Genomic DNA, 12320 nt, shown 5'->3' with positions numbered 1-12320 from the left:
AAAGAGAAAACATCTGGAAAACACTCCTCTAGAAATTCTCTACGAGCAAAAGGCCCGAAAGTGAATGACTCTGTTGGGTGATCGGACAGTTCTTTTTCCAAAGGGTTGTAAGTGACCCTAAGAGAGATTGCAATCTTGTGCGCCAATTGGAGTTGCTTGTTGTTCCTTTAAACACAAAGAAAGGTTGGGTCTACCTAAGTTTAGGGGTGAAAATAGGCCGCCTGCTATAGAGTTTTGTGTGTTGGAGAGGGTCAAAACCTAAAATAAGTGATATCACAACCATATCCAGATCTTGAGGCCATAGATGAGATGTAGCCTCCCTCTCTCCAAACATCACATTTCTCCTTACACCTCTCTCCCTTTTTTTGGATGGAAGTAAAGTCGGGGAGAAGGAAGACGTTTCCAAAAGAAGAATAAATTGGTCGAGTTCCACACTGACAACTCCTCAAAAAATGGCAAGACTTCTCTCCTTAGCCCGTCCAGCCTTCCCATGTTGCCGACTCTCTTTCTTTCCGAGGCGAGACCCTTGCAGTCCACCTCTACCGAACCAGAGGAGGAATCTTCTTTCCTGAGGGGTTTGTTACTCAACAGGAAACTAAATCAACATAGGTGAACTGAGGTGATACTCCAAAAGCCCTTTTTCTTCTCTAGAAGCTAGACTTCCATTAATTCCTTCTTTAGGAAGGCTACACACAACCCAAAGTAACACCTTGAGCTGCCATAGTCACGTCAGACAGAAAATACTATTCAGAAACTGGTGTTTCTGAAAGCACAAATTTCTGCAACCAAGGACTCCCTGCTAGTGGCTTGCTCCTTCAAGTTCACTCCTGTTTTTTTCAAAACTAAATTCTACGTGACAGAGGGAGCCCATACTTCCCATCTTCTTTGACCTTGTGACCCTTGCGCCTTGCATGATAAAGAAGCATTGTGTCGATGATGGCATTTACATCATTAGTCTAAGTTTTACTAGTACAGTACATCATAAGATAAGAGTGAGAAATTTCAGGCTGTCTTTACTCTTTTTTTTTTTTTTTTTTTTTCCTTCCTTCGTTTCCTTGGGATCAGTTGGTGACATTATTGAGCTGGAACGGACTTTGATGCAGGTGAGTCCACTAATAATGGGCAGTTATTTTGCTAAAATAGTACACTAAAAGTATAGTCCTCCCAGACTTAATAAGAGAGGTAGCACGACAATTAAGACAAACCTTATTAGACCTTAACAGAGACGTGCTTCCATGCACTTTGGCATAAATTTCTAGTGTTGTCATTCTTAATCACCATTAAGTGTCCCATCAGACATTGTTAGGGACATCAATGCCTCTTGGAAACTTAATCAGGTGTAGCCAAGGGAGTTTTCCACCTCCACCCATCTTCCCAAAATAGTATTGGTGGTATATCTCGCCAACTATCCCAGCTTTTATTGCAAACAACGGCTCTGTGGCCTCTGCAACTATAGAGTGATTTGGTTTCTTGGTTATCAGTGAACTTACAAGGCCAGTACCCTTCAGTGTTCACTGCTCCTTTTCATTGTTTAGTGAACCAGCGAGTAGAGTAAGTAGCTTTCTTGAAATTAATGACATTGAAGAAATCACAAATTTTAAGTAATTTGTATTTTTCCTAACTTACTTACCTCGAACTACTTTCTTAGGGGAGTCTGGAATCTCTCAATCACCGACCAAGAATTTTGGGTAGTTGCCCCCCTCTCCGCTGCCTCTCAAGGGCGTTCCAGGGCGCAAGGATACTCGCCCAGGTGCAACCCAGGTCACGCGTGTGGCCATGCTTGATACCCGGTAAGCTTCTGTTTTAAGGCCTCCTCGAACTTCAGAAGATACTCGGGGCAGGATGGGAGGGCCATTACCCGAAAGTAGTTCGAGGTAAGTATGTTAGGAAAAATACAAATTACAGTGGAACCTCTACACACGAACGTATCTACATCCGAATTTTCCAACATCCGAAGTAAAATTCGAGCAAATTTTTGACTCTACACCCGAATTTTATTTCGACACACGAAGTAAACATTGAGCGTTGAGTGCTCAGTTCTCTATTCTTGTGTGTATCGTGTGGTTGTCCTCTGTTTGGTCTGTTATTAACAGTGCTTATTTTCTTCCTTTTCTCACATTTCCTTTTTGATTTTACCTATAATCATGGTGCCTAAGAAGCTAACTTTCAGTACAGGAAGAAGGCAATTCTTTCATTAGAATTGAAGCAAGAAATTATAGAAAAACATGAGAGCAATGTGCATGTGAGTGATACTGTATGGCTAAACAATATGGCCGGAATAGGCCTATGATCTCGAGTATCATCAAGCTGAAGGCAGCCATTAAAGCAAATAACCATCGAAGGTGATCACCATTATTACAAGACATCTTAGCAATACCCTGGAAGAGATAGAACGTCTTTTGTTGATAGGGATAAAGGACAAAGAGATTGTTGGCAACGATAATTTGTGAGAAGGATCAGCGTGATGAACTGAAAGAAAGAAAAAAGCGAAGCAAAGAAAATCATGATAGCATTAGCAAACTCTTTTAAATAAGACTTCTCTCTTTTTCTGTTTCTCTCTAAACATAGCATTAACATGTTCTTTAAATAAAATCTCTCTCTCTCGTTCTTCTTCGCTGTTATAGTGTTAGATACTGTACGTCCATTATTTTTTTCCGAGAGAGAGAGAGAGAGAGAGAGAGAGAGAGAGAGAGAGAGAGAGAGAGAGAGAGAGAGAGAGAGAGAGAGAGAGAGATGTATATTAAACAAAACTGTGTTTAGAGTACAAATGATTTTTAACAGCGTCAACGAGTTGAAAAACAATTAAATGTAACTAAGAAAGTAATAACAGCTAATCTGAATTCCTTTATTAACTAAAACAAATATTGATACAAACACACTCGTGCGCGTATGCACAAACACACACACAGGTGCAAAAATTACTACGCAGTAAGAGAGATGGTCGGGGAGGAGGTAGAGACGGTGACTGCGATAACATACAGTAACTCGTCACTGAGAGTGATGAAAATAAAAAAAATCAAAAGAAAAAAAATGTAAAAAATATGAAATATAAAAATAAAAAAAAAATAAATAAGCCGAGTTAAATTAAAATTTCCGTAGTGTAAGTTACAGTATGTTATCGCAGTCACCATCTCTACTTCCTCGCCGATCGTGTCTCCTCGTACGTGTGTGTGTGTGTGTGTTTGCGCATACGCACACGAGTGTATTTGTATCAATATTTGTTTTAGTTAATAAAGGAATTCAGATTCGCTGATATTGTTTTTTTAGTTACATTTAGCTGTCTTTCAACATGTTAATGCTGTTAAAAATGATATGTAAACAACACATTTTTGTTTAATCTCTCTCTCTCTAAAAAATAATAGACGTCTCTAACACTAACAGTGAAGAAGAACAAAAAAGAGAGAGAGCGAGAGAGCGAGAGAGCGAGAGAGAGAGAGAGAGCGAGAGAGAGAGCGAGAGAGAGAGCGAGAGAGAGAGCGAGAGCGAGAGAGAGAGCGAGAGCGAGAGCGAGAGCGAGAGCGAGAGAGAGAGAGAGAGAGAGTGTGCGTGTGTTTGAGTTTATTTAAAGAACATGTTAACACCATGTCTACCTTCTCGCCGATCGTCCGTCTCCTGGCGTAACAAATCCTACACCTGCGTTGGCCTGTCTCTAAGGTAAAGTAGCAATAAAACACATTTTTTATTTATTACTTCTTTATAATTATCTTTTTTACATGCTTCTTTCATATTATGCAGTTATGTTATTGTTAAGTGTAATTATGTGTAGCCATTTATTAAGTATTTATTATGGGTTTTTAGGCTGAGGAACGAATTAAATGAATTACCATGTATCCTTATGGGAAAATTCGTTTCTACATCCGAATATTTTCTACATCCGAAGTTGGTTGTGGAACGAATTAAATTCGTATGTAGAGGTACCACTGTACTTAAAATTTGTGATTTGTTCCAACACAGAATACTTACCTCGAACTACTTTCTTAGGAGACTTGTACTTTAGGAGGAGGGAGTAGTTTACAGATTGAAATGTTCGAGACTCGCTGGGGCCCTTGAACTAGATAGGGGGCTAGTTCTGGGACTCTCAAGGAGAGGCAGGAGAGTAGGGGAAAGCACGCAAAAGTCTACCTTATGTACAACTCGCCTTTTATTCAAAATCTATACTTGATGCGTTTAACGTCCCATCTCTCATGTAGGGATGGGGAAAAAAGGGTGGGGTCTCGGGAAACGGATAGAGGTTAGCCAGGAAGTAAGGAGGAACTTGTGTCGCTTACGATTACTTCCCACGGCTAATCCGGGGCCCAAACTACTAGACTTGTTGCATGGCTGCAATGACTGGCCTGATGGAGAAGGCATCCAAGGACTTCCTCGTATAGTCCTTTAAGTAGTGGGCTGTAAAGATGGACTGCCTAGCCCAAGTGCCCGCCCGTATGATTTGGCCTAGCACCATGTTGGTGCCAAACGCTAAGGACGTGCTAAGACCTTTAATATCATGAGGTCTTGGGGTACCAGGCACTGTGGTGCCCTCACTCTCATAGGTCCTCTTTATAACCTGTCTTAGCCAGAAGGATATGGTGTTTTTGGAAACTGCCTTCTTGACCGAGCCTGTGGACGCAAACAAACTCTTAACCACCGGTCTGAGTTTGGCCGTCCTACTAAGGTATTTCCTGATGGTCCTTACGGGACACGAGCAGGTGACTAGGGTTGTCCGAGCGCGGAATAGCTGGAATTGAGACCTCGGGTCCGCAATTGCAGGGTTCTGGGTCTTTGCTACGAACTCCGGCAAGAACTTGACTTTGTCCTTCCACCCTTTTGAGTGGGATACCTTGAAAGACAGGCCGTGGAGCTCGCTCACTCGTTTCGCCTAGGCCATGGCTAGTAGGAAGATGGCTTTGAGGATGAGTTCTTAGTCTAAAACATCCTTAGAGGTTCGTAGGGAGGCCGTGAAAGGACCTGAAGGACTTTGGTCACAGAGGTGTGGGGATCACAAATTTGCTCAAAACTCTTGATGAGCATCGAGGTGTGATGCAAGGTCCCTAGATTGATGCCCTTAAGCTGAAACACCTGTATTAACGCTCGAACCCCCTTGCTGGCTGGGATGGGGACCCCTAGATTATCCCTAAAGTGTACCATGAAGTCTGCTATGTTGTGGACCGAAACGTCCAAGGGCCGAAGGTTCCGAGTGGCACACCATTTGACAAAGGTTGCCCATATATCTTGGTACACAACACAAGAGGACCTCCGCAGGTACCCTGACATCCTATCCGCTGTTTTGTCCGAGATCCCTTACTCCCTTAGCTACCGCTTGATAGCCTCACGCGTGTAGCGTCAGCCCGAGGGTTTTCGAGCACCTTTTGGGAGTGTGGACTTAGCAGGTCTCCTCTTACTGGTAAAGGGCCACGGCGGGAGAATGGCTAGGTCCTGCAGATCCACGAACCACTCCCTTTCCGGCCACCAGGGCATTACCAAAGTCATCTCTGTGGACTTTGACTGTCTTAACCTGTTGAGCACCGGTCTGATCATTCCGAAGGGGGAAAGGCATATACGTGGAGGTTGTCCCAAGGGTGCTGGAAGGGGTCTTCGAAGGCTGCTGTCGGATCTGGTATCGGGGAGCTTCACGTTTAGTCCTGTGACGATCAAGTCTATCACTGGGGAGCCCCCACGACGGAGGACTTCCTGTGCCACTTGAGGGTGAAGGGACCACTCTGATCCCATTATTTGGCCTTTCCTGCTTAGCCCGTCCGCAAGGACGTTCCTCTTTCCGGGGATGAATCAGGCCAATAGGACAATGTCGTTCCTTTTTGGCCCATTCCAGGACCCGAGCTGTGAGATCGCACAAATCCCTTGATCTTAGCCCTCCTTGTTTCTTGATGTGGCGTTGTCGCACATGAGGGCTACAGAATTTCCCTGAACGAGGCGGATGAAGCTTATCAATGCCCTCTGCACTGCCATGAGCTCCAGAAGATTGATGTGCCGGGCCTTTTCCCCTCTGCTGTTTCCTCGAGATGCGCTCCCCACCCTTCCTTTGATTCGTTCGTGAAGAGCAGCATCTCCAGGGGAGGGGAGCCGAACGGAATCTCTTTCACGTATTCCTCCTGTCAGACCACCAGAGGAGAGCTTCTTTGGAGGAAAGTGACACCAGAATTATCTTCAGTGGGGAGCTTCTCATTGACCAGAGGTCCTTCAGGTTCCACTGAACAGGTCTGAGTTTGAACCTTGCTTGTGTGTCCAGGTCGAGACCAGGGCGAAGAATCTCGTGAAGGCTTGAGGGGCTGCCGACAGACCGAAGCAGAGGGTCCTGAATTGAAGAGTCTGGGGGCCACACTTTACCCTGAGAAACTTCCTGCTGGAGGGGGGAACCTGGAAGTAGGCATCCTTGAGATCCAGGGACATCATGAAATCCCCTTCTCTCAAGGCTGCCAGAACCGACTTCGGCGTGTCCATCTTGAAGGGTGTCTTCTTGATGAATTTGTTCAATGCAGAGAGGTCGATTACTGGTCTCCAACCTCCTGCCACTTTCTCCACCAGGACGAGTCTGGTGTAGAATCCCGGTGACGGCTCGTGCACGAGTTGCAGGGCTCTTCTCCAGCATAACTTCCATCTCTGCCTGTAGAGCTTCCTTCTTCTCCGAGTCGTTGGGAGCTAACCATACCCCTCGGTGATCAGGGATCAGCGGGGGTGGCTCTGACAGGAAGGGAATCCTGTATCCTTCCCTGAGAACAGTAACTGTCCATGGGTCTGCCCCGTTGTTCCGCCATGCTTGCCAAAACTGTTTGAGGCATCCCCCCACCAGGGGCGTGGGAAGGTGTAGGGGGCCTCTCTCCCTATCTCCTTCTAGGAAGGCGGTTTGACCGGCTTCTCCTTGACCCGGAGAACTTAGGTCTATAGTAGATTTGGGGTTGAGCACCACTCCCCCCCCCCCCCTGGAGGGCCATGGAGGTTGGTGCCATGAAGAGGTGGATGCTCCTTGCCTAGCTGGGGGCGAAGGCGGGTAGGCCCTGTCCGCCACAGGTCTCCTCGCAACGGGCTGCCTTGGCAACTGCTGCCTGGGCTCAGCTGGCACCTTCAATCTGCTGACTCTCTCCATCGTCTCTGCTACTGTCTGGAGAGGGAACACCGTCTTGGCCGAGACAGAGTTTCTAAGGAACTTTGCCATTGGGGAGCCTGCGGGAAAGTCTGTTTAGGATAGTGTCCCTTCTCCTCAGAACCCAGTTGGCTGTCTGGGTAAGGGACTGATGTGCATGGCTTTAACCCCCGAGCGGATCAATTCTTTCAGAAGGGCCTGATTGTTTGGCACTGCGAGGTCGTATGAGATCTGAAAGTCCGCCAGTGTACAGTCTCACCAATCAAGCCAAGAGGTGACGTTCACAGCGTCCTGAGCGATGACCTCCATCATGGCGGCCTCCGCTGGAGAGAAGACCACCAGCGCGCTAAGGCTACGTTCGTCTGAGTTGCCTTGGTTCATTGTAACGACCACTTCTTCTACCGTGCGGGACCCTGAATGGCGTCCGTCCAGCACGTAGAACTTCCTCTGGGTCTTGAGACCCGGTAAGAGTTTGTCTGAGCCCTGTGGCCTCAAGGAATTCTCCGGAGCTGAGACGTACAGGTCCACGTGTTCCATTCCCATGGCAACATGGGGGGCTAAAGGCAGGGTCAAGGAAGTCTTCTTCTGCACACGATCCTCCACCATCCTGCCCAGACCCGAGAGCCAAGTTCGCGCAGCCGTTGGTTGAGGTTCGTCTAACCTATGGTGCCGTCGGATGAGAGCAAGCACCTTACGGTAGGACAAGACCTCCTCCACCGAACACTCGCCCGAGTCAATTAAACCGTCCACTACCCGTACCTCCTCGTCGGCAGGTCCTCGAACACGGAGGGATCCGTGGGCATGGAGTCATCCCATTCCTCCTGGTAGGATGATGGAGCGGGAGCCTCAGTCACGGGTAGAGCTGTCGGGGCGGAGGTAGCCGTCATGGGTCTACCCCCTCCCGGGCTCACCCGGATGGCACTGGATGATGGTCGTGGCAGCGGCGAATACTGAAACTTGGCCGGAACCGCTGTGACCAAAGTGTTGAGTAACGTTACTATGCCGAACCCGCGGGATTTCTCCGCACATGGGTGGAGCCGCCAACTTACTAGGCTGGGGCAGCAACGAGTGTGCCAACGGCTGCCCCCGACGAGCGGGCAGAGCCGAAGAGACACTGTACAGTCAATTAAACCGTCCACTACCCGTACCTCCGCGTCGGCAGGTTCCTCGAACGCGGAGGGATCCGTGGGCATGGAGGCATCTCGTTCCTCCTGGTAGGATGATGGAGCGGGCGCCTCCGTAGAGCCGTCGGGGCGTAGGTAGCCATCATGGGTCTACCCCCTCCCAGGCTGACCCGGATGGTGCTGGATGATGGTCGTGGCAGCGGCGAATCCCGAAACTTGGCCGTGACCGCTGTGACCATAGACTCTTGAGTCACGTTACTGTGCCGAACTCACAGGATTTCTCTGCACACAGGTGGCGTTGCCAGCTTACTAGGCCGGGGCAGTAACGAGTGTGCCAACGGCTGCCCCCGACGAGCGGGCGGAGCCGAAGAGACACTGTACAGGGCAACGGGAGTGGCTCCAGCAGCCACCGAGGCAGGCACTGGAGCGGCAACCAACCTTCTGGATCCCTACGATGTCGTACTACCGTGACATACCTCTTCCGCGGTGATGACCTCCTTCGGTAGTCCCTCCTCGAGGACCTCTATCTCCTCCTCCTAGATCGTCTCCTCCCCCTCCTAGAGTCTCGGTCGCTGTAACCATCCAACGAATAGGAGTTGTAGGAGAAGCCATCATCGGAGTACGAGGAGACTGAAAATTTCCGACTCTACCACGAGCCTCCTGGGGGTCCCGGGTCTGGAATTTAGGGTTACCGGCTCCATCAAGTCCGGCGGGAGGCGGCTGATGGTGCTGGGGGTGAACGGGTGATGGGACGACCGTCGAACCAACCTTTGATGTCCTCCTCCAATCTTAAGGGGGACCTGAACGACGTCCTCGGGGCCCTCCAAACGACTGAGTCGTGGGTTGCTTCCCAATGGCCTGGCCACCCCTGGAAGATGCTGCACCTGAAAAGCACGTTACGGGTGTGGGGATGGGCGCAGAACCCCCCCCCACCCCACCCCGGATCCACTCTTATGACGGGTCCTGCGGGCACCAGGCCTTTGTTTAAAGCACATACTCCCACCACTTTAGCAGACCCCTCACTTGTCTGCATAGACCCCCTTCAACACAGAACCCCCCACATTAGACTCATGGGGAACAGCAATGGGCCGCTTCTCCGAAACGGACTTACCTAGTCTCCTACCCTGGGTAGGGGAAGGCGAAGAAGAACCTCTCTCCGACAGGACCGAGGGTGACGTGACCGGCGACGAAAGGCCTGACTTTTTAGGCAACCTCTTCTTCTTCTTCTTCTTTTTCTTGGCGAAAAGAGCCCATTGGAGCTCCGGCCAAGACTCACACCCCGGGCCCTTAGACTCCGGGGAACACCTCTTCCCCCGACACGAGGAGCATAAGGAACACGGGTCGACCCTGGGCGGCGAGAGCCATGCCCCGTAAGATTTACCAGCTTGAGACCGGGGACAGCGACGCTGAGGTTCCATGGCAAAATCGAACACAAACGACACAAGGGAAAGGTGAGGAACACAACAGGAATACGCGAGACACAAGGTAAAGGAACACGAAGGGAACACGTGGAACAAGGGGTGAGAACACAAGGTGAATGGCCGAGATAAGCGAGAGAGCGGCGAGATGTTATCTACGCCGCGACCAGAAGCTAACTGGGTATCAAGCATGGCCACACGCGTGATGCGATAATCTGTAACAAGAAATACAGAATTATTTGAGATCATCCAGAGGTTGAGAAAAAGTTCATAATAAAATACATAGTCATAGATTGCAATGCATAGTCCTATTTCTATTTAAGGACAAACTTAAACTTTTGCCATTCCTGTTTGCAAAAAGATCTATCCTTGGTAGTACTATGATGATGCTGTTGAAAAAAAAGTTAAAAGTTACTGAAGACCAGTCTCTTGACTTGTTGAATTAATTCTTCCTTTGGTATGATTTTCAGTGGTTGGAGACAAGCATAGTGATCAATTCTCCTCACTGAATAGATTTCATGAGACTTCATCCAAGGTGGTAACAGATTACTCTATACCATCTTCCACCATGGAGGTAGACTATACATTTTGTTGGTCTCAAAGATCCTCTTTACCATCAGTCCTCTAGAAACTTCGCTCTTTATTTTTGACTGCTTGGTGAACTAGAAACTTTCCTCTTAAATTGTTTACTGGTTGGTGTGACGGTACAAGAGATTTAGATGAGAAATGCCCCTTATGCAAGACGCCTCTCACACTTGTCAGCTCTTCTAGAGATTTCACTCTACACTTGTATCTTCTAGTCACTTTGGTAGTGTTTTCAGGACCACTGGTCAGGCACCAACGATACCTCCTCATTATTCCACAGTTTCTTGCTTGGTGACTACAGCAACCTAATGCTAGGTGGTCTGCTTTTCCTCCACCATAGATATGCTTCTTTTCTTGGATGCATTGTTGAGGGTGGTCAGTCGCCCAAACTTGGAATACTTAGTCTTGTCAGAAGTATGGATGATGGAAGAAAAATAAACATTATTAGTATTGAGGAGTAATTTACGGTGATCATTATTATTATTACTACCTAAGCTACTACCCTAGTTGGAAAAGCAAGATGTTATCCCAAGGGCTATCCAATAGGGAAAATAGCCCTGTGAGGAAATTAAGTAATAATGAAAATGGTTAAGGACAACTTGAATGTATAAACTTGGCCATACCTAACACTGTTCTAGTTTCTTCTAACAACTATATAACACTTCATCAGAGGCTAGGCTAGACACATTTAAGGTATGAATAAAAAGTGGGGAGTTTAAGTCTTGGCTTATTATTTTGCGATACAGTATATTAGCATTTAATTCAGTAAAATCTATTTGAATGTTGTAATATAATTTCAAACTAGAGCAATTTCTAGTATTAGCTTTATATTTCTGTAACCACAATGTTTAATATTGCTTTACACCAGTACTTGCTTATTCCATCAAATTTATATTTTCTTGATGGGAGATGGTTGTATTCATTTCAACTAAAAAAAAATTCCATAAATGGACTAAAATTCTTGGTTATTAAAGTTACTTGATCTTACAATGCACATTCCAAATAAATTTTAATTTTTGTGAGAAAAGCTTTCATACTGTTAGATCACATTGGCATAAATTTCCACAGTATCTTCTAGTTATGTGTACTTGTTTAGTTATGTGTACTTGGTACCATAGCCCATGATTTATGTAGGGCAAAGTGTAAACAAAAATTATAAAATGTTTTGAACAAAACTTCTAGGCTTTATTTAAAAACATAGCTATTTTATGGTCCAAAATGGTTTATAATTTTTTCTTTTGTTACAGGACTTTTGCCTATGGAATTGGTTCACCTCCAACTGAAAGCTTTTCAGAAATGGTCATCCTTATCATAAGTCTTGGAAGTGGGATTCCATTAATTGTGTTTCTTATGGGAGGAACGTATGTGGGTTATCGAAAACTAAAGGGTCATTGATCTTGAAGAGTTGGGAAACTAGTAAAATCAGGTATATTGAATACATTCTGAAACAGAGACAGATTTGTGTAATAAGGTTTTACAGAAGATCTGTAGTTAACATATCCTACAATTGTATAGTTGTATTTAAAAGCAAGTGCTCTTCCACTGTTGTCTTATTACTGTGATATTGTTTAGTTTTCTTAAGTAGATTAGTTACCTGTAAGGTTATTGTTGGTTATATACTATTTAAAAGTAAGTTATAATTGTCGATGTTTGACAATGACCAATTTGTACAAACACCATTTTAAAAAAAAATATATTTAAGAATTACTTCCATAACTAATAGTTTCATACCTTTTACAATGACTGCCATAACTAATAGACTTTCATATACCATTTTCACAATTTTTATGCCATTTTAAATATAGAATAAATACTGAAATATATATTGACTAACAATTTGTATCATACTATACTGCTACCGTGTAACTGACAAAAATAAAATTGTTTAAAATTTCATTTCATATTTTTAGCTGCATTATTTTATAATAATGCACTGTATCCAAGGATTTGCTAAAATCAAAATTGTGTTAGTCTAAACCACATATTGTAACAATTAGTGGAACAATACCGTGGGTGTCCACTGAAAGTTTTCCAGTCACTTGCCAATAACTGCCCATTATGTAAAATTGGAAACAACTACCCCTAAGTAATCTCTCAATTTTGGGCGACAACTTT

At 45.8% G+C, this 12320-nt stretch overlaps 1 protein-coding gene across 1 annotated transcript in view; it reads left to right on the top strand.

The window, feature by feature from the left end:
* Nucleotides 1-12099, top strand: part of LOC137632197 (glycosylated lysosomal membrane protein A-like) — a 95402-nt gene extending 83303 nt beyond the window's left edge. Inside the window, exon 7 of the mRNA XM_068364082.1 lies at nucleotides 11453-12099. Coding sequence (XP_068220183.1) covers nucleotides 11453-11600 — 148 coding nt within the window. The 3' untranslated portion in view covers nucleotides 11601-12099. The remainder of the gene's footprint in view (nucleotides 1-11452) is intronic.
* Nucleotides 12100-12320: the final 221 nt, after the last annotated feature.

Source organism: Palaemon carinicauda, chromosome 41, assembly GCF_036898095.1.
Source record: "Palaemon carinicauda isolate YSFRI2023 chromosome 41, ASM3689809v2, whole genome shotgun sequence".
NCBI classification, from domain to species: domain Eukaryota; kingdom Metazoa; phylum Arthropoda; class Malacostraca; order Decapoda; family Palaemonidae; genus Palaemon; species Palaemon carinicauda.
This window is presented reverse-complemented; position numbering and strand designations above follow the sequence as displayed.